At 40.5% G+C, this 23,513-nt stretch overlaps 2 protein-coding genes across 7 annotated transcripts in view; one reads left to right on the top strand and one right to left on the bottom strand.

Annotated features, from left to right (window-relative positions):
• LOC132912798 (facilitated trehalose transporter Tret1-2 homolog) overlaps positions 1–17,372 on the top strand; it is a 121,654-nt gene extending 104,282 nt beyond the window's left edge. For 5 of the 6 annotated variants that reach the window (XM_060970551.1, XM_060970553.1, XM_060970550.1 and 2 more), the window contains 7 exons: positions 4,103–4,204; positions 11,162–11,295; positions 12,658–12,904; positions 13,517–13,801; positions 13,987–14,239; positions 14,388–14,728; positions 15,199–17,372. In XM_060970551.1, the coding sequence (XP_060826534.1) occupies positions 4,103–4,204; positions 11,162–11,295; positions 12,658–12,904; positions 13,517–13,801; positions 13,987–14,239; positions 14,388–14,728; positions 15,199–15,336 (1,500 nt within the window). In that variant the 3' untranslated portion in view covers positions 15,337–17,372. Of the gene's footprint in view, positions 1–3,500; positions 4,039–4,102; positions 4,205–11,161; positions 11,296–12,657; positions 12,905–13,516; positions 13,802–13,986; positions 14,240–14,387; positions 14,729–15,198 lie in introns of those variants that run through there. The other variant, XM_060970555.1, reaches the window with a different exon arrangement.
• Positions 1–22,680, bottom strand: part of LOC132912830 (mediator of RNA polymerase II transcription subunit 20) — a 143,862-nt gene extending 121,182 nt beyond the window's left edge. Inside the window, exons 1-2 of the mRNA XM_060970615.1 lie at positions 22,509–22,680; positions 22,080–22,222 (exon numbers count right to left, since the gene is read on the bottom strand). Coding sequence (XP_060826598.1) covers positions 22,080–22,222; positions 22,509–22,522 — 157 coding nt within the window. The 5' untranslated portion in view covers positions 22,523–22,680. The remainder of the gene's footprint in view (positions 1–22,079; positions 22,223–22,508) is intronic.
• Positions 22,681–23,513: the final 833 nt, after the last annotated feature.

The raw sequence follows: 23,513 nt of genomic DNA, 5'->3' as shown, positions 1-23,513 counted from the left end.
CAGGCGTTTCGAAGATATTGATTTCGGCCGCGATTCGGAGCCACGGTGCTCCACAAACCTGGAGGCGAACGTTCGAGGGATAAATCCCTCGGGAGAGCGCGGCAGAAAACGTGAGAAATCGCAAGTGAGGGTAGCCGACGAGCTTATCCGCTATCTTGTCGGTTATTGAAAATCGGGTTGCTCGTCTCCGCTAGTCGGACTGGCAACCGGGAACAAAGTGTCGTCGAATCGGACTACAGATAGCGGGACAATATGCGAGCATCAAGCAGGAGTGCGGAAAAAGAGAGGGGAAAAATGGAAAGAGAGATTACTCGCGAGGGAATAATCAAGTAACAGCGTTAGCCCGCCAATTTTCATGAATTTTAATGCAACGCAGGAAATTTTGTTACACAGGGGAATCCCACTTATCTGGATAACTTCATTTTTCCCAACGAAATTTTAGTCGGTGATTGAACGAATTCTTGTTGATTGCACGTGCATTTAGTAGACGAACAAATTTCTATCTAGGCGTTGATCTTTTACTCGCGTTCGTAAAAACCTGAATATGCATAAATATTCACGGTCTAATTAGTATTCGCTAATTACTATGTGCATAATATAGTACTACAATATACGTAATGATCTAATCTACTTCCTCTTACCATTCTAACGAGAAAATTAGTCAAACAAATGGCTTTTTCCTACAAAAAATTGATAAAGGCAATGGAACAACGAGACGAACGAAACCAATGCATTGTGCCTGTTATACAGCGAACCAACGCGTTAAGATGAATATTCCACAAATCATCCGAGTCAGAATACATTAGAAACCATCAACTATCAATTTGCTCTCATAATAGAATATCTAAAAGGCGGCACCTGTAGGTGTTTACGATTCTCGTGGGTTCAGGCTCGAGTACGTTCGTCGTGATTTCTTCGTAAGGATTTTCGTTCGTGGATTTTGGAATCGGGAGTGAAGGAGGCCTGAATGGTTCGACCATCGGAAAGTGTTCAACTTGGGAGGAAGGCGGGCATGAGTGGGTGGTAGAGAGTACGGGCGAGTGATTTAAACCGTCCATTGTGCGCAGGACTAAGGAATATCCGTAGTTCTAGCGGTATCTCAATTATAAGAGGTATCTAGCTTCGTCTTGAACGTTCGCCTATAATTATCCGACCTCGTCGAGTATCTCGGGGGAAGTCGAAGAACTTGAACCTATCGCAATAAACAACGGTTATAAAAAGACGGCGCGGCGCGGCGCGGCGCGTTCCTCTCGACGACGCGAGAGACGCGAGATAGCTGGAAAGGGAATATCGCAGACGTACTACTCCCGTCGGCGTGCGAGTACACGCCTCCTAAATTTCCTTATCAGAGCCCACGCGCTTAAAGGAGGGAACGATACTCGAGTTGGCGAACCATTCTAATATAAATCATACGAAGATCGATAGAAACGAACGTGGCGAAGCAACCGTATCCGTGTGCAGTGGCGAACAAAAGTATCGTTACAGATCGGATGTTATGTTTCAATCGGGATAAGGAACATGATTTTTCTTATGGAATTTCTTAGGTGAAACCCAACTTTCGAGCTTAAAATTCACATATGTCGAGAACAAAGCTTGGAAATAATTATGATATCCATTTCGAGATGTTTTGTTATTAAATAAATAAGCAAGGGATAAGGAACATGATCCTTCTTATGGAATTTTTAGGTGAAACGTAACTTTCGAGACACTTTGTTATTAAATAATAAGGAAGGGATAAGGAACATTATTTTTCTGATGGAATTTTTTAGGTGAAACACAACTTTCGAGACACTTTGTTATTAAATAAATAAAAGTAAATAAATAATAAAATAATAACTAAATAATAATAAAATAAGGAAGGGATAAGGAACATTATTTTTCTGATGGAATTTTTTGGGTGAAACACAACTTTCGAGCTTAAAATTCACATACGTCGAGAACAAAGCTTGGAAATAGTTATGGTAATCCATTTCGAGACACTTTGTTATTAAATAAACAAGGAAGGGATAGGGAACATGATTTTTCTTATGGAATTTTTAGGTAGAACATAACTTTCGAGATACTTTGTTATTAAATAAATAAATAATAAAATAACAAATAAATAATAATAAAATAAGAAAGGGATAACGAACATGATTCTTCTTATGGAATTTTTTAGGCGAAACCCAACTTTCGAGCTTAAAATTCACATACGTCGAGAACAAAGCTTGGAAATAGTTATGGTAATCCATTTCGAGACACTTTGTTATTAAATAAATAAGCAAGGGATGAGGAACATGATTTTTCTTATGGAATTTTTAGGTGGGACACAACTTTCGAGATACTTTGTTATTAAATAAATAAATAATAAATAATAATAAAATAAGGTAGGGATAAGGGACATGATTCTTCTTATGGAATTTCTAGATGAAACACAACTTTCGATTTTATAATTCACGTACGTCGAGAACAAGGGTTAGAAATAGTTACATCCATTTCCAGACACTTTGTTATTAAATAAATAAGCAAGGGATGAGGAACATGATTTTTTTAATGGAATTTTTAGGTGAAACACAACTTTCGAGATACTTTGTTATTAAATAAATAAATAATAAATAATAATAAAATAAGGAAGGGATAAGGGACATGATTCTTCTTATGGAATTTCTAGATGAAACACAACTTTCGAGTTTAAAATTCACGTACGTCGAGAACAAGGGTTAGAAATAGTTACATCCATTTCCAGACACTTTGTTATTAGATAAACAAGGAAGGTAAATAAGCAACGAAGAAGTTTCTCAGCATTGTGTCCGTTTTATATTTTTCATTATTTATCTTTATCGTTTGTTTCGTACGGCTGCTTCGCGATAACGAATGACGAATATTGTACTTCTCAAAAATCTAGATAAAGAATCGTACGTCTTACAGATACGCGCGTTAGCTTACAAGTAAATCTGGTTTGTCTCGACGTTTTTACCAATCGCTGTATGTACAGCCTAGAATTCTAAAGTATTATGTATACAATTTTACGGTAGCTTGCCGAGTATGCGGGTACTGGCTTACAACGGCTACAAAATTTTGTCGATCGACGAAACCAGTTGGCAGTAAATCACGAAAGGCGTGAATGGAACGGACAGGTCGGACAACCGTTACCATCGTTCATTCGATATCTAAGAAGGCCAAAGAATCGCAGCAGGGGTCTTACCATTCTCGTCCAATATCGTGTAAAACACACGCGTCCCCGGTGTCACGGATTTGAACGTAACTCGTACAGCAACCGGTGGACACGCGTAGTCGCGAAACGAGACCAGTGCCGACTACGATTTGCTGGTCAGGTGGATGTAAATAAACAGGCCAGCAGGCGTGCAACAATCCGCATTCGAGCGGCCAAGAGTGGACACCGCCAGAGGATTTAGACGTAACATGGTCCTCGGCTGACCAACTTGACGGCCTGCCAGACGTAAAAAAGATTCTGCACGTTTTCCGCGGCCAGGAACACCGCGTAGGCGATACAATTGGACGTAGAACCCGAGGACAATTATCTGTCCGGCTCCCCTAGACAATGGTAGCCACGGAAAGCCTTATCGTGGGCTGGTTGCGTTAGTCGCAACACGTTCAACGTTCCCCTTTGTAGTTTCTGGAAGCTCGTAAAGTTCAAGTCACCGTTTTTCTCGTCGAATGCCATTCGGTTACTAAGGTTATTCGCATAGGCTCGCCAACTAAACGGAAATTTACGAGTGACTTCAGAACGACGGATCTCGCTTGACAATAGAATATCGTGTCAATATTTGTGTACAAATAGCGAAAACAATGTACACCCGGACGATACGTGGACGCGTTCTTTGGAACACACCAGAAGATAACTTAGAGCTGTACTAATGGTATTCAGGGAAACGCGTGACTAATCTGGCTGTCGAGTAAGATCTATAGTTAGACGAAAGTGGAAAATCAAATTCTCGCGATAAGAGTACGTCCGTTTGAGGAAGACTCGAGTGGACACACAGAGTCGAAGAAGGAAACTTTTTTGAACATCCTTGATGTTTTGATGTAGGATGCTGCGTAAGAAATATCATCGTGGAAGCTTCGTATCGGTTGTATCATCGGTATCTTTTTTATGTTGCAGGTAACGACTGTGCCGGACGAGGGCGAGAACAGTTTTAAAATGCCCAGAGCTTCTGTGGTACACATGACTTCGACGGCGACCAGACCGCAGCACATGTCGCAGGTATCGATCCTTTTCTTCTTATCAGCTTATCCGAATTGCTATATTTTATTGTTTATTGGTCTAAAACGCGATGGTTCAATGGATATACTCGAACTGCTTTTCTTTTTCCTCATGTAGTAGCTCTGAGTCTGTAGAAAGATCAAACAATGGCTCTCTTTCTCTCTCTCTTTCCCTGTAGATCATATCCTATCACGAATGCATCAAAAATTCTATTTTTTTGAATTTGCTACTCCTAAAAATAGTTTTTAACCTCATTTGCGTGAGAGTAGTAAACGAACAGTTGGCAAACAGCAAGCCGAAATTTGGTGCAGGCGCGATTATTAGCAATCAAGATGGACTTTATCTCGTACCCATTTCGCCGTGCACTCCGGTTCCCGAATAATCCAAATCCAGTAAGCGTAGCGAACATCTCCTTCTTGGCATAGTTCCATATTGATATGCAAATACCAAAGACAGCCGCTAGCTTAATCGAGTGTCCCGAGCTTAAAATGCATATCGAGCGGACTGTTTCGGCCGAAGCTCTCTTTCCATCTTCTTTCTTTTTTCTTCCTCGCCTGTATACAATGGCGTGCACTTGGCTATCCCGGACTGACCAGCCATTTTCATAATACCGCCACTCTAAAGACTTTCAAAGCTCTCTTTCCCTCCTTCTTTCCTCTTTTCCCTCGCGCACCATCGTCTAATAGTTTTAAGCTAATGGCTCTCCTAGTTAACTCTGACCTAACTCGAGGCACATCCTTGGGCCGCGTAAACGAGCTTTTAACGTCGTAGCAGAAGAAACGCACGGAGGAAGCTCCCACGTAACAGGGATATTCATACCACTAGCAGAGACTGTTCATCCGAACTTTCAGCGTGAAATGGTGTTGCGACGGCGGGTCGAAGTTGCTTTTGCACCGGGGCATTTCACTTCGACTAACCGCGGTCACCGCAAAAGCTTTACGAGACTCGCGACAGATCCCGCAGAGGCTACCATTTTCGTTCCAATCCTCTTCGTATCTATCTTCTGACAAATTACTTTGAAAACTCGTATCGGATTGCCACTTTGACAATTTCTCAATTGTTTTCCCACAGTTTCCTAGAGATACGAGTTTCCCAGTCTCTGTCAATTTTTCAAAGATTAGTCGATAGTAGCGTGCGTAAATTGCTGTATTCGCCTAAAGTTAATCCCACCATTAAAATCAATCGCCTGATTTTCTCGTTCGCGATCAAGAATTTCCCCTTATTATTTTATACTATATTACATCAGAGAATAATGACATAGCGTTCACAATACACGATAAGTATATTCTGTGCAAAATTCAAGATCGAACTTCAAAATGTTGACTCGAGTTGACTCGCTCTATCCTGTTGGCTTGGCAACTAAGTGATTGCGGATTTTGTCAATACCACCTAATGACAAAATCCGCAATCACTTAGTTGCCAAGGCAATATTATACCCAACTTTTTACTTCTTTTTTCACATAGAACTACCTCTGCCCTTTTTCGATCCCACTATATTCGGGCTGTAGAATCAAAAAGAAAAGAAGGAGAAAGTGGTTGAGAATTCGTGGAATCGATTGACCAGATTATGGAAGCGGTTGGTCGGTGCTAAAGCGATTTCCATTAGGCCGCATCTTGCCGCGATCAACGGTCGGCCAGATATTGCGGCCGATAAAAGGCTCGCGCTTGGTATAACGCTATTTTATTATCGTTGGTGGTTCGAACGGCGCCATCAATATTTGCACACCGAAAACAAACCGAACGTACGCGCTGCGATACAAATCCATTTACCATCCTTGCTCTGCACGTGAACGAGAATTAGATTTCAGGATTATCGAATGCAGGTCGTGCATCAAAACGGAATCGCGTAGCCGGCCCTCCGTGGCTCAACCCCTCTTTCCACCATACGACCGAACTGAAATTACCCGGATTCGTTCACGCTGTTTCTAACTTTGACGCTGTCCATTATACACCAATTAGTCGGCGAGGATAATCGCATCCGGCATAGTAACTAGGTATCCGTGTTATTGGATTTCGAGTAGAAAGCGAATCTCGTTTCGTTATATCTTGCAGCTTTTCATTTGATTATCAACCTACGAGTCCCGTAAAATTGTACGACTGGCTGACGATCACAGTGCTATTGCTCGGTTCATAAACTCGTTACCTTGTTTTTCGTAAATTAGTTTTCTACCTTTATCGTTATAAGAAACTGATCAAAGACAAGATCCATATTTATCTAGAGAATTCTCTTACAAATTTTCATTTCCCTGGACGCAGTGTCCAATGCAAACAAATTTCTGCTTCGTTTCAGCAATGTTTGTTCCAACACGCTTTTCACGTTGAGAGTCGTACAAGCGATCGCAGTGTTACTTGTGCAATGAAAATGACACGCCATAAGCGTGCGCAACCACGAAATTAAATCATTGGAATCTAAGTAAAGGTAGAATTTTGTCAAATCAGAGATTCCATCATTAATATCGCATTGCCTGCGAGTTGCTCAATTAACGATAATACGTCTCGCTCTAATTTCACGACATCTTGCTCATTGCACACGCCACGTACGTCATATAAAGCCGACGAGGTCGTGTGTAAATTAGTCTACATGCAACGTTATAACGGAATTGCCAGATCCAATATTATAGTTAGTAACAACAAACATGATCTATATTGTTTCTCTCCTATCAAACCTAACAGATCGGATAATTCGGTTACTCGGAGTTTCGAGATTCAGTTTAATGTCGATCCGGATCGTTCGATCGCGTTTCCCCCAAGTGGCGTTTCAACGTACGTAGACGAACGTTTGACAGATGAGTTTAACGCGCTGTGACTATAAATGGTCAGAGTGTTAGATCGAAAGTCAGCATCAAAAGGGTTAAACGCTGGGCCCAGGCTGGGTCACCAGCTGGACGCGATACCAGCCAAGAGCGACGCGAGCCACCGGCTGGTTTACAACAGCATCGCACTGTCGAATGTCGTAAACCGCTGGTGAGTCACGTAGCGTCGTTGCTTCTCCTTTACGCTGATGCCCGATTTCGTATTCGAGTAATTGCACCAGACTAACGCGTCGACAAGAGAAACTGGCTTCTACCGGGATCCGCTCGACACGCTGCGTTCATCGTGCCACTGCTTTCAAGCAATTTCCAGCCTGAATTAAGGCGATCGATTATGTCCAAAGATAATTCTTTATGATTTTCCATACTTTCAAAATTTTGCAAGTTAACGTCACAAATATCGACTGCCATGCAACGATACAGATATCGATCGCTGCATTTCCAAAATAATTACGCAGATCAAACTAATATGAGAAAAAACGACAAAACAGGAACAGTTTATCGGTAATTGATTCCTTCGGAAATAAAACTGCTCAGCCTCGCTTTTAGCCTTGTAATCCCATTATTAACAATACTATTACGTTATTAATATTCGACTTTCCGAAAAACCAAATTATTATCGATCACGATTTTTCGCAAGCATATAGCGTGAATAATGATAAATTGCAAGATAAATATCAATAATATGTACCGTATTATTTTCTTCTATTTCTCAATGTATAATGTCGGCCGGTACAGCCTCTGAGCGACTCAATTATAGATCAACCCGATCAATTACAATTTTTCGATCAGCAACTCTGACCAAAGCTCGGATCTCGACTGATAACGGGTATCAGGAATATCGACCAGCGGGACTCCGCGAGTGCAGTGACTCACGCCAGAATGATCGGTCGTTTAATCAAGATCGTATTTAAGTAGCTGCACGATTTTCGCACGATCCGTGTCGCTGTAATAAAAAGCTTTGAAAAGCGGTTCGCGACCCACGCATCATTGTTCGCAGAGCCAGGATATCGACGTCTCTGGCGGAAAGGTTATCGCTGTGTCGCGTTTAATAGCCTCTAATACGCCGGCGGAATATCGAAAGTTTATGCAAATTTATGTGGGATCGGCATCGGACGCGTGTCTTTTAAAATTCCTTCTAAGCGATGCTGCAAACTATAACAATCTTAGTGAAATTTATTGAAACCACGATGACGTATACCGTGCGTGTGTGATCTCTGGATATCTTCGCGGATGCCAGACGCGCGATGCAAGTTTTCTTTTCAACAATATAACAAAATTTTAATGTCGGGACAGCAATGAAACACACAGTGCGCGTGTGATTTTTGGACGAGTTCACGAACAAAATACACGCGACAGAAAATTCGTAAGTAATGCTACGAACTGTAACAGAGATTCAACGTCCAAATAGCAATGAAACACAAGTGTATGTGCGTGTGTGTGGATGAAACACAACAGGCGACACGTGTGTGCTCGCTAGAGTTTAATATAAAATATCGACAGGATTTTAGAACAGGTGCGAGTGACACGGCTTTACGGATTCAGCGGCAAAGCTGTACCGCGATACCGCGTACGGCGAACTCGTTCGCGACCATCGCATTTGCAATTTTTCCGCCACGCCTTCCGGTTGCTTCCGACGTGTTCGTTATTTCGTTCGGGAGATTTATCGCGAGAGGAAGTGGCGGATTAAAGTTCTAGAGATTTGCGAGATTTTCAAATCTTTTTCTTACTTTCCTGATATTAGTGTCACCTTAGAAAAGTTCGTTAAAGGTAGTCGATAAGTTGACGAAGACAACAATCGAGGAACAACGTACAAGCGTATTTCATTTAGTGTTAAGTCTAGTTTATTTTAATTATTTCAAATTTATGACCGAATTTCGCAAGAAAATGATGTATTATTTAAAAGCATAGGAACTAACCGAACGACTAATTAAGAGCGGATATCTGTATCCGCAATCGGAGATGAGAATCGAATGGGGCAGCGATCATTATTTTTGACAGCCACCGATCAATACTGCATTACGCGGCAATTGAATTATCTCCTGGCCATAATTCAATAAGCGGACAATTTTGCCCTCTTTCACGATGAATTAATGCATTTATCTCGCGATCTTTAAACGTGGCAATTTATTTTACGCGAAGCAACCTCGTCGAGATCACGAAATTGCACAATAATTGCAGGCACACCCTGCATTACCTACAATTATAGCTCATAAATAATTATATTCTCGGTGAGCTGACCGACATAAGAGCGGAAAAATTCGCTTGGAAAAGAATATCGAATACCTCGACACGAATATTTTTCACATGCTGTCTGGCTCGAGCGGTTGATGTCATCTCTATTTCTTATTCACACGAATAGGTAGTTCTACACTATCTAACAGATCGACTTGCCGGAACAGATACTGCCAATAAAATTAGATTTGCCGCGTAAAAAGTATAGATTCGAGTAGCAGGAGAATGATTTACACAGTCGAGTGGGTTTTTGTTGTCATTCAACAAATCGTAAAATCAAAGGTGCGAACGTATACTACGCTACAGTAGTTGTTCGAGCATAAACACTTTCTAACTATACACGTTGAAAAGTAAGGAAAAGAAAATAGAAATTACGACTTTGAATTAACGATGCTAAACACTAGACACACGTATTATGTATATAACCGAGAATTCTATAGAAGTCTACGTGCAGAGTCCTCTTGGATATCGAGGATTTTCGGTATTCCAGACGTAGGTATGAAGGGCAGCGAAGCTGGAGAATCCCGGAAGTTTCAAGAACTTAATGGTTGCAGAAGCTGCAGCACGAGCAGTGGCTATCCACGAGTGTATTTTACTGCCACCATGCTTGTGTATTTTACTTTGCAGTAACACAAACGAGGCACGCGCGGTGACGCAACCGAGGAAGAGATATTGTGAAAAGCAGTCGTGGCGCTTAGATCTGTGCACACATGGGATGAATAATTTGCAACGTTTATAAACGACCGTGTCGCAAATCCATCGTTCCTAAGTAACTAGACTTCAGCGATTAATCAACAACCACGCAGGTTTGCTTTTTCAACGATTTTACCATCCACTTCCACGCGGAAAGGAGATCGGTCAGCAGAGGAAATCTGTTCTCTGTGGTTTCGCGAAACGCGCGAACGCTGGCCTTTCATCGCAAAGGCTCGAGGATTCATGAGAAAGAGAATGAGTGAACGAGTGAATGAGCGAGCGAATGAGAGAGATTGGTTGCAACAACGTTTCGCATTCCTCCGCGCGAGATTCCATCGCGCCGTAATTTCGGCTTCCTGCACCATAAAATCGGTGGTTTCTACACACGAGCAACTCGAGCGTTCTCGAGCATTGTCACGCGCGCGGCTCGATCGTTGCCGAGGATGCGTGTGCACGAGCCTGGCCCAATGCGAAATGTTCAGTATTCCTTGCGAGGGTAGAGTTCTGCTTTCAGTTTGCGGCCAACAATTTGTCCGACGATTGCAACCTGCGATATGCAGCCTCCGTGATATACATCGCTGGCATTGCTATATTTGCCGATGAAGGAATTCGCAACCCTCCGACTACCCTTAACTTACGAAACTTACGATCTTCATAGACCTGATAAATCCTTCCGGATTCCTAAATTCCTATGTATTTCAAACTATGTTTTGTCGTGTTTTTTTTTTATTGAAATTTGTGTCTTGATCAATTTTTAGCGCTGAGGTTATTTATACAATTTTTGCCTACGTATCTACTGGGTCTTTTTTGGTTCAGTGCAAGTGATGTTCTTGTTATTAACAGACATGGAAAGAGCGAGAGAGAATGAAAAGTTTAGTAAACAGATGAAGAATAGTAGAAAAGAAATGTTGACTTTATTTATGGTAACCTACGATATTTTCTATGGGTTCTATTGGGGAGAGTAATGTCTATGGAAAAGAAATTCTGTTATGGATTCTACTTTATTCGAACTGTTGTTCTATACTGTTTTTCTATATTTCTAATTTGAACTAAATTGAGTTTCTACTATATTTTATATACTCCACTTATCACAAAGATTATAAAATTAAAAACCTAAAACACAGCAGTTGCTATTTCACGCGTAGTCTCAAAACGACAGACACTTTAAACCGATTTGGCAGACAAAGAATTAACATAACAAATTTGCATATCTTCGTAGGTGTTGGCCACCCTAGCGCTGTCTATGGGAACACTGTCCTCGGGCCTGGCAAAGGGTTACACCTCACCAGCCTTGGACTCCATTCTGGACAACCAACCACCTCACCTTTATCAAACATCAAACAACGACACTGGGTAAGTAATCTTTTCACGCGCAAAAGTTCTACGCGATTTAGATCATAGCGAGCAGCGTGTAAGTCGCGTTAAGAAACGACGTAGACGTAGACGTAGAGCAGCGTAACACGGGCGTTAAAGTGCAAACAGGAAAAGTGGAACTTCATAAGTAATTGTGAGTTAGATGTGTCGTGTCCGGTAACGATTAGCGTCGGTCGGTAGATAAGCAAATTAAATAAACCCGACGAGATATTTCGCCGGGCCGTAATAAAGCGCGGGCGAATATCTTGGGTCTTAGATAATTCACTTAACAAATGCATTAACGTCACTCCGTTCCGTTTCGAGCTGGCTGTCGCACACTTTCTCCGCGATAGTGGCTCGGTTTTATCACGTTGCATTATAAACGAAGCACGCCACATAAAGTGGCGAGAATACTGTGTTCATTAGCTATATGCCTTCAATAATATTCGCCTGTTTACATTCTTTACGTAATCACGAAATTTACGACGAACAATTTGTGTTTTTAATCGCAACTAAACGCTACAAAATCGATTATAAGGCTATAATGAAAATGTCAGGGCGACCAAATATATGGCTTCTTATCGGTATATGCATTTCGGTTGTCACATGTTTCATTCGTCACTGTGATTGAGATATAGATTCAGCGAATAAATGCGAGAAATCTTTAAGTATTAGGTCGTCCGAAAAGTTTTTTTCGTTTTATAAGGAAATAATGGATGGACATTTTCCATTTTATATTATTCTATCGAATTACGTATGATTCATTTTATTTTATTAAGATAAAGATCACGATATTTGACAGATTAGGTTTCATGTTTGTATTAAGATGCGTCGTTGCAAAAGAAAGACACTTTTCGGACAACCTAATACATTCGATCGCAACGTGTATTTCTTCGCATAATTCGAAACATTTGCACGACTAATTTGCACCGAGCCTAAGATGACATCCAACCACAGGTCTCTGCTCCAAAAATGATAACTCATCATCATTATCGTATTATATCAACTCCTTCAGTTAACGACCTTACACGGTTTTCTTTTACCATATAAAATAGGTTATAACGCATAAACGATGCATAATTGGCTCGAATTAATCGACGAATAAGGCAACGTATTGGTTGGAATAGAGCACATCAACTGGTTAGCTATCCTTGAACCGGTTACGAAGATCGATGCGTTACAAGGACCGATCTAACGATCGATCGTGTCCAGCGACTTAATCAAAACCACACGACAGAAGGAGAGAGAGAGAGAGAGAGAGAGAGAAGAGGGGCAGAGTAAGCGGCCTGGTATTAGGGAACGATTAGGTCCTCGCATAACGTTAGTTCCTGTCATCTTTAACCGTATTGCCATTTGTCGCAGGTCGGCTTTCTCGGTGACGCAACAAGAAGCCTCGTGGGTAGCGTCGTTGTCGATGCTGGGCGCATGGTTCGGTGCTATGATCGGCGATTGGATAATGAGGAGGGGTCGTAGATTGGCGCTCCGTGTCACGTCTTTGCCTCTGGCCGCCGTATGGATCCTTACGGGCATCGCACCCTGCTTGGAATTGGTATACGCCACGAGCTTCATCGGGGGCCTTTGCTGCTGCATGATCGTTATGGTAGCTCAGGTATAGCGTCTTTTATCTTTTTACACGATACGAAGACTAAAAATAAGTAACGATACATTTAAAATACACTGTGTGTCGTTTACTTTTCTGTATCTTTGAATTTACGGAGCTAATCCACGTGGTACTTGTAACTTCGCGCATATAAATTCGATATAAGAAGACAAACAATTTGTATAATTAGAGTAAAAGTTCACTGAATTTCCCCATTATCTGTAACTTTTCCTCCATATAATACGAGTTTGCGTCCGAATAAGTAGATGTAATCGGCAGGAGTTCGTTTAATGGGACACTAAAGTCTCGTCCCAATAAACGGAGATCGTATAAACGATGTCAGACTATAATTTATTATCTGTTAGCGCTAGTATAACATAGAACTATAATCGTAAGTGCCAATTAGACATGTTTTACGATATTTACTTAGCTTTTCTAAATCTGTTAACCTGTTCGATGTACAAAAATTGAATAACAAGTTCAACGTATAATAAACGATTTAAACAGCGATATTAGCAGAAATACGTTTTCTTTCTTTTCGTTAAAAATATTCTCTTCTGCTACTTATTATTATCGTAAACGAGGCCTTGCTGTAAACTAGCAAATAATCGTTTCGTTCAGGTATACATATCAGAAATCTCGATGCCGGGAATCAGGGGCTGTCTATCGGCGATGCTGAAGGTGGTCGGTAACGTTGGCGTGTTATTGTCGTACATCGCGGGCACGTACCTGAACTGGCGACAGAGCGCACTGCTGGTAGCCATAGCGCCGTCGATGCTCTTTCTAGGTACTTTCTTTATACCCGAGACGCCATCGTACCTCGTTCTGAATGGCAAAGACGACGAAGCTGCCAAGAGCTTGCAATGGCTGCGCGGTGATCAGGTCGACATACGTCACGAACTGCAGGTAATTTCAAAGATACTTCGCCTTATGAATACCTCTTTTATGCCATCGCCCTACCTCCTCGTCGTACAACAAATCGTATTACATCGTAATCAAACGACGATTCAACGGAACTTGGCTCGTGCATCTTGTCTATTTTCAAGCGATTCATCACGGTACTACAAACTTCGATTATACGATTGTTACAGGTGATCAAAACGAATATCCTGGCGTCACGAGCGAAGCAGTACGAGCAGACGCTCAAGAACAGCATGTTCACACCTGAGCTGTACAAGCCAATCGCCATCACGTGCGGGTTAATGTTCTTCCAGCGATTTTCTGGCGCGAACGCGTTCAATTATTACGCGGTGATTATATTCCGTCAGACTCTGGGCGGCATGAATCCTCACGGCGCGACCATTGCAATTGGCTTTGTGCAATTATTGGCTTCTATGTTATCAGGTAGGGTAACCCGAGCTTCTGGTTGTCGTTGTGCGCATTCGTCAAACGACGAGAATAAAAGAAAATATTCGAGAGAAACTCTCGTAGCCATAAAACGAAATCCATCGACTTTCTAACGTTTTGTTCATCGTTTTGTTGCGTTTTACAGGATTCCTGATCGACATCGTGGGTAGGCTACCGCTGCTGATTGCCAGTACCGTGTTCATGTCGTTGGCGTTAGCAGGTTTCGGCAGTTATGCCTATTACATGTCGCAGACGCAAAATCTGGGCTATCCGGACACGGCGGTGGTCGGTCAGCACGACTGGATACCGTTGCTCTGCGTGCTCGTCTTCACGACCGCTCTAGCTTTGGGCATATCGCCAATTTCGTGGTTATTGATTGGCGAGCTCTTTCCCCTGCAGTATCGTGGCCTCGGCTCCAGCATCAGCATGAGCTTCAACTACTTCTGCGCGTTCGTCGGCATTAAGCTCTTCATGGATTTTCAGCAGGTGAGACACCCTAATCACGTATGATCGCAACGTCGCGCAGAACGTCGACCGCTTTCGGGTTAACGCATATCGAGTGTCTGGTTATTCCAGCTATATGGTATTTAATTAGATGCTCGATCGATAAACTACAATCGAGCGCAGTATCTGATCATGCTTCAGTGCGTAATTGAAATACCTCGGTACTTATCTGCCATAGTATCCAAATGAGTGTATGGTACTAAAATATCATTAATGCAGTAGTTTATTGCCTGACTAACTAACTAAAATAACTAGCTAACTAACGGAGATTACGCTTATTTAACCGATTGTTGTTATTCTCATTGCGTAATTCTTGAAACTGATATCGCGAAATGGGTCTGTGTGTCTTCTTGCAGATTACAATCTTGCGAGATTAGATAATATTATTCATATGCCGGATCACGGCGTTTCATATGTGACACGACGTTAAATATTTCCAAATCACGTTACAGACGTTTGGTCTACACGGAGCATTCTGGTTCTACGCAGCAGTCGCGGTATGCGGACTATGTTTCGTAGTATGCTGCGTGCCCGAGACCAAAGGGAAACAACTGGATGAGATGAATCCAGACTACGCACAGACACGGTAGTATAAGGCCTCGTTAACGGGGGGTTTGTCGAACCTGGAGAAATCCAACAAACCCCTACCAGGAGGAGCTTATCCGAATCAACACGATCCGAGAGAGCTGTATAATGCGAATCCAGCTACGGATATTCCAACGACGTCTTTCCACACACCGAACTACAGGAGTAATCATCGGAAACTATCCGATTATTGCAACATCTTCACCGAGAAAACTAACAGAATCGGTAGAAACGTGGGAAGTTTCATGCAGTCCCGTGGATTCTTCACGGCGCGTCGTTCCACCGACGAAAGTTCGCGCAGCAACGCGACCACAACGCATAGAAGCAACGGAGACGTGATCCGAAACGATTATCGATTCCCCGATCGGCTGAACGAACGACCTCAAGTACTCGAGGAGAATCAGCATCGTTATGGTCGGAACGGACGAAATCGCCGAGATAGATGTGCCTACCCAAAGGACGTATATCCAACGGATACGTATCCAGAAGAAAGAAGCATCGATTCGAATTACGTAAATCGCGACATGGAGATGCAGCCTCGACGAGTTAGGCATCGCGATTACACGGCTGCGTACGAGGACAACAGCTGGAGGGACGTCTCGTGTGATTTAAACGGGTCTAAGCCGATCCTGAGGAACGGCATTAGTCACGGAAGGGGCGAGAGGCTTTACAGCTCGACTTTGCCCAGACGAAGTAGAACCATCAATTTCAGAGATCAGCCGGTCAATTCCCTCGAATCGCGGCGTAGCTACCCGAGAAGCTTGCAGGACCTCTCGGACCTCGAGCTGGACGATAGAATACGAGATTCAGGCGATTCGTCTCTTGTATCGTCCAACAGGGAATGGAGAAACGACAGTCTGCTGGACGATGGTTACAGACGTCGAAGATATCGGGAGGACCAACTCGAAGATGATTATTTGAGACTCTACAGAAGTTTGTCCAGGCTGAACAGATATCCGCAGGGTGGCAAGTACGAGCCCGGCCAGGTACACTACGAGAGAGAATGCAGGACATTCGGCAAGGACACGGTTGCTTTCATTTATTACAAAACGTGCTACTTGTGATGCACGAAGAAACGCAATAGGGTTGACGATAGTAATCGATCAAAGCGTTCTTCATCGATGGATCATCGTCTACCCGATATTCTTAATTGTTCGTTGATAACGAGGAAGCTTGGTGACCTGATTTTCACGATGCTCGTTCTTCCGATGTATTTTTTCGATTAAGCTTTCGATTGACGCGAATTGGAATCGTGATGTTCTCGCGACGTTTAGAATATATTTAAGTATTAGAAGATTTTCTTTCCACGACGAACCACCGAGAGTCTCTAATAACAGAGATAATTGTTTATTTGCTATATCGAAGGGTATTGAAACGACTTGATTTTTATCACAGCAAGATCTCATTAGCGACGACGTTAGATTATTGAGTTCCTTGATCGATTTGATACGAGCTTTTTTCCGTTGACCAGACGATAGAAATGAATATGAATGTAATATTTCATGATTCATCAGCTGGCGTATAAGATTGGTCAGAAACGCGTACATTCGATCGAACGAACGCGACGAGTCTCCCTTTCTAATCATCTTCGAATACTTGACGTGTAAAACATTCTAAAAGACTTGTATCGAGTAATCAAAAAGGATACAATTTATATGAACGTAGAATAGAGGTTAACGATTAATAGCGGGTAACTTGTTAGAAATTGATGAACGCATCGAGACGTTCGAGTGTTAATTTCTCCTCCCTCTGACCAGTTTTATGCTCACTTTCGATATTATAAATCGTAAAATGAAGGAATAAGATCTGTTTTCAAACGACACGACTGAATTACATAAATTCGTATTAGATAACCATCTTCGTGATTTGCCTTGTGAAACGTTGAACGATATTTTGACCAAGAAGCGCATTAAATTAGCATACGTTATTTTCCGTAACTATCGAAACTACGTAGAACGAATATTTGCGGATTACACGCACCCGAAAAGAAAGATGGATCTCGTCGAAACAATACAAAAAAAAAAAAAAAAAAAAAAAAGAACGCTCTTCCGTGCAACGTGCCTTTTCAGAGAGCACGCAAATATAGACGTACAGATAATAACGCAGAATACGTACGTACATGTGTAAATATATATAAACAAAAGAAGGAACAAGCAGGAAAAAATAATAGTCGTATATATATACATATATATATATATTAATATAAATTGTTTAGAATAGAATCGATAGACTGGTCCGTCGATTGTCGTCGACGTTTCTCTAAACACTTCAAGATTCACCGTGATATTTTCAACTTACGTGTTCGAGTTTCGAATCGCGGTTAACACGTGAAAAGCTAATTAATTAAATAGAACGTGATAGTATAACAAACGCAAAATTCCACTTTTCTTCCAGAAAGCAAGTTCTTGTTGTTTCGAAAGCGCGTATGACTGACTGATGTTCAAACCTAGTGGTTTTAGTAGTTTCGTTGGCCAAGTAAGAACGCCAAGAAGAACGTGGAACAAGTTGTTTCCCCATTGAAATACAATACACGCGATCCTGTTAAATCGATGGGAAAATAATGGAAATTTCTACTCCACGTGATGAACGTGCACCAACGAACGAAGGATATATGTATTTTTTATTCAATACGACGATCGTATAAAACGAAACGACTGGAACGTAACCAGATGATGTGATCGACTGAGCGTGGCCGAGGAAGTGTTCCTTGCTTTCCCGCCAATTTAACGCTATTCGCACGACCGTGATATATGGTGTATTATATACATGGTGAACGTAAATCGTGACGTAAACTCTATCGCTGCGGAAAGAATGTAGAACAGAGAGAAAATAATTTAGACACGACAGAGTAGAGAATATTTTACTTGTCGCGGCTATAAGTATAAACATACGAAGGAGGGAGGCTCGTTCCACGTTTCTAACAATGGCCACCATTGACTTAATGATGACAATATTATTAACTGTAGATATATTATACATATTACGCGTACTATCTTTCATACTTAAGTACCTATTGTATAAATCGACTATTATTGTACATTATATACATATTACCAGTGCGAACACTTATGTAATACCGATCGTGCAACTATTCGGACGCGGTGAATAACATTTTTGCGACAATACTGTAACTAACCATTGCCAAACTCACGAGACACGCGTGCGTAGATGGAAACTTGAAAAGCTTGTACTATTGTAACGTGAATGACAGTCGTGACTCTTTTGAACACGGTATGCGAGTTGGATCGAGGATACGACTGTGATCGATGATGAATTTTTTTACAATTTTCGATGAGATAGGCGTTTGGTGTATAGGGTAAAATTCGTGCAATGATATCATCGAATCTGGAACTTGAGAGAGGAGGAGTCTTTTGAGGGAAGGTATTCGAGGAAACGGCATTTGTATTTTGTATTTTTATATAGTTTGTAGAACTCGTCAGCGTCGACTTTGCAGAAATGATTTCTGCAGTCTGTGATCGAACGCCTGGTCTTCACGGATCAAAATATTCACCACGAGTTATTATCGTTTCACGTGAGAAAAGAAGAGATTCCATGTATCTATAGAACGAACAAGTTCCGTTCGTTAAGAGTTTACGTTCAGTTGTTCTGATATTTTTCTAAAAAATGTCGCCGTTTAATCATAGATTTAACAAATTCCAATTAATTAAGCGCCCGATATCAGGGATGTTAAACTATCGACATATCAGCAACATCTAGTTTTCATCAAAGTAATTACGAATTTCATTTAAACAGATGCTTCATTCATTGGTAATAAAATAATCGAGTCAAACGATATTTTTTTCCGTGTAGTCTATCGGCAGGATTTCTTATATCTGTAATCATTTATAACCCCGTGAGTCATATCCCTGCCATATTCAATATTCTAACGAAGAGTGCTGGGTCCTCCGACGTACGATAGAAATAGGGAAACTTGTACTTAAAACGTTCAGAGGAAAAAGGGAAGGAAAGAACGGATCGGTTACTTTTGTGGACGGTGATCGATGTCTCTCCCTTTCGCTTTAAACGTAACTCCAATTACTTCCATTTGCCATCTTTCCGTTAGATACCGAGCATACTAACAATAAAAATAAATTTCTTCAAAATTTAACGTAGAATTTCATCAAATTTTTCAGACGCGTGTCACTGTCTACAAATAGAAACGAGAGCGCAGCATCTTCGAATCTCAAACCTACCATCTAAATGAATCTTATAATGCTCAAGGGCTTGGACGCAGTATTGAATAAATGAAACTTTACAATTAAGTTAACGCAGGTGCAATACTCGTGAAACGGGTGCACGTAGAATAAGAATAAAAATAAATTAAAAAGAAAAAAAAAAAGAAAAGATACTCCGGGATTCTATATATGAATATATAAATATATACACATTATAAATTGTACAGAATAATTCTTCGACCATCGTGAGACTATCTCCTTTTTCCTTAGTGTACTGCGCCGAACGATAAGTATATAAATGTTTTAAGAATGTGGTCTAGAGGAGCTGGATAGGTGTAGCGGTATAAATTCTCCGGAACAACTGTACAAGTAGTAGCGATAAACACCCTCACATCTTTCCTAATTAATCGGAACACCTTTCTTTCAGCTAGTTAATAGCTAAATAAAATAATATACACAGACACGCAGCGAGCGAAATAACGTAAAGGAAACAAGAAAAAAAAAAGAGTAAAAAATAAAAATCTGCACTGTGCACTTTCGTGAATTGAAGGTATTATCGTAATCTTTAGACGTAGTAAACAGCGAGTGGAAAGTCAGATTAGAATTCGTATTACATAATGCACGCGTAGCTATGCAATTATTACTTCAAAGACCGTGAGTTTGATGACGCAGGCCGTGGTGTGATACTAACATTTAACGGAAATGATTTGTTCATTAAACAGAAAAAAAAGAAAAAAGATGGGAGAAAGGCAAACATTCAAGGAGAAACGTTGGGTTTACGGTACACATTGAGCAAAGTGCAATCAAAAAACATACTAACGCGTCGATGGAGTTGGTGAAATGATCGATCGAATTATCTTTTTCATCGCGGTTCGGATAAAAATATTTATTTCGAAAAATTCTGTGGCCCGCATCAAACACGCGTTCGTATACATATTTGTGTGCGTATATCGTGCGTGAGTGTGTATGTGCGTGTATGCTGTATATACATGTATCAGAACAAGGATAATGAAAGTTGCTTGTAAATGTGTGCATTGAAATTGATATAAAGATAATACAAATTGCTAAAGTTTGGAAAGTCTGTTACTATGAAATGACAAAAGAAATAGAAACATTAATGGAATATGTTAAAGAATGAAAAATTTGCAAAGCAAAATGGTAGTACATCCGGGCATTGATAACGCCACGGTCTGTTAAGTAGCCTCTATATACATTATACATAATTACGTCTTCTATATATCGACAATAAATTAAACGCGAACTATTTACAAGTTATCGACAATAAAAGAAGAAAGGACATTCGAAGGAAGCGCTGGCCGTCACCGAATGGGATGTTCGAACGTTTGTATGTAGATAAAGCTAATCAGGGAAGAGACTATTCCGACAGAACGTATTTTTCAAAAGCTGCATACAATAAGGATATATATATAGAGTAATATGAACTTATATGTATGTATATTATATATAATATATATATAATATATATATATAAACATATACCTGACCTAGCCTGGAAGGTCCGCGCCTAGCTTCGCTTGCTAGATTTAATATTTTTGTAATGACGCTTAGACGTAGCTCGTTTGTACCTTCGCGAATTAAGAAACACGTTTATATGTTCGCGCATCATCTTTACGATCGATCAGTGATGCACGAAATTCGAATCGAAGCGGGACGATTAATTCGCGTTACGACCACCGTAAAAAAGATCGCGATCTACGATCGAACACGATACGCAAACTGTAATATAAAATACGCTGCTGTAAGAGTTCGTGGTTCTTCGATTGAACTTCGACTTATGCATACCACATTTCTATTACAGGTTTCTTTCATTACATCATATATACATATAACTAGGCTAATTTAGTTACGAGTGGAACGATTCCAAAAATAGACAGAAGTAATCACACGTTATCTGTTGATATTTCTTGAACGGGGCAAAGTCGATCGAAGAGATACGAATAATAGCACAAAACAATCCTGCCGACACGGTGGTATGAGAATTTGCATTCAAAGAGATATGCACGTATCGAACGAGTATACCCTGTATTTGTGCTACGAATGAGTATGTACTTAAAAATCGTAATTCGTTAGCGTCTGCATTTGTACCTCTCTAGAAATAACGGACGATCCAAGCGCTAAATGACCTTCGGCGGAACCAACTACTTGCGTGTTTGTATAGAAATCCATATACACCTACATAAAATGCCAAAAGAAAAAGATATAATCGTCAAACGATAGTTTTTCTTATTCTCTTCTTACCAACATTTCCTACATGTAGTATACTAAACGATCCTATAATATCTTCATAGACCTATAATACTTTCACAAATTAAGAGATATGATCTTTTTGCCCTTATTACTGTGCCTATATATATATATATATATATATATATATATATATATATATATATATCGCAATATATCACAATAAAAGATGAAAAATTTTTGTTCATTTTGTGAAGTTTCTTTCGCAGACGTACAATTATAGCCATCTGTGCTCAAGACGACGTACTACGCTGTATTTGAGCAACTAACGTGACGAAAATTCAATTTCAAAATGTGAAAACACTCACCCAATTGCGGCACCGAAATGTACGTCTCACAGTCCACTAAAAATTGGCCGGTTTGCACTGCACCAAGAGCGACGACTCGTTTTGTCAGGAATTCGATCGTTTGCGGTCCGGTTTTGTTTTCTGTCATCGGATATTGCTGCAAACTGATAAATACAAAACGCCGGTTACTAACGAGGTACTGAAGATCGATAGCTTTGCATTTAGACAAATAAACATATTTGTGACGATCACAATATTAAGAGAATATGATAACAATTAAGACAAAACATTCTAGAACGCTTGTTCTATTCTAACATGTGCTATTTCGACATAACCTCTAAATGTCAGAAGTTAAAGCGAATACGTATAGTATATTAAATTAAGTGTCCGCGATCGTACAAATGGTAAATAACAGTAAACAGAATTATTTCTAGTTGCAAATCTACTTACACAGTAACACCCATTTTCTTTTGGATCGTTTTACACTAGAATTCACCGGGCTACACAACACGAAACACTTGTCAAATGGAGAGAACGCGCGCAACTTGAATGAATTCTTGACGATATTTCGCAACGAACGGCAGATGACGCCGTACGCATGGAACATGGCGACCTCTAAAGTGGAAAGAAATAAAACTCTACGTATTGAGATATGGTATGCATCGAACGCTCGTAATTCAATAAACATTAAAGGATTAAGGGAACTACAATTTGCAAATTTTCATATTTGAATTGAAGATTAAAGAATTGAATCTTTCTCACTTTCCATTTTCATTTCTTTGAATACTGAAACTGACGAACAAAGAAATTATTTAACAATCTCCATATTCTAAAAATACGTACAAGATGTACTTATAACTATGTCATTGTGTACGTTATGTATGTATAATAAAAAATACATATTCTCGTCTAGCTTAAAAGGAATAAATGTAATACCAGGTAATATTATATGGAGAGCATATAATGTCGTGTTAAGTCCCTTTCGGTCTGGCCGCCAAGGCCTACCCGTCGTTAAACTGACCTGCAGGAACCCAAGGAACCACCATAAACCGAATCTTTTCAGCTTAATTTCGATTCATACAAATATCTTCGGTTTATGGATGGTCATTTGAACAGTCATTAAGTTTATTACACACTCTTGCTAATTACGGGGAAAGCAGATGTGCCCTGCTAAATAGCTGGTTTTTCCCAAGACAAAGGACACGCGTTAACGCGCTAACGATATTAACTCTCGGGTTAAACAGTGTACGGTTCGACGACATCAAAACATCTTATCTGTATAAGTTCCACGTATTGTAAACGGTAATAAATACATTTATATTAGATAACTGTAGACTACAGTTATTCCACCACAATCACCCCTATTGTCTTAATCGAAGACGTACATAGCAACATGAGATGTTCGAGAACTTTCCATAAGTATAAAAGAAGCTGTATTCACATTTCTTGAATTAA

This window comes from Bombus pascuorum, chromosome 12, assembly GCF_905332965.1.
Source record: "Bombus pascuorum chromosome 12, iyBomPasc1.1, whole genome shotgun sequence".
NCBI classification, from domain to species: domain Eukaryota; kingdom Metazoa; phylum Arthropoda; class Insecta; order Hymenoptera; family Apidae; genus Bombus; species Bombus pascuorum.
The sequence above is the reverse complement of the archived record's forward strand: the minus strand, read 5'-3'. Positions and strand labels throughout refer to the sequence as shown.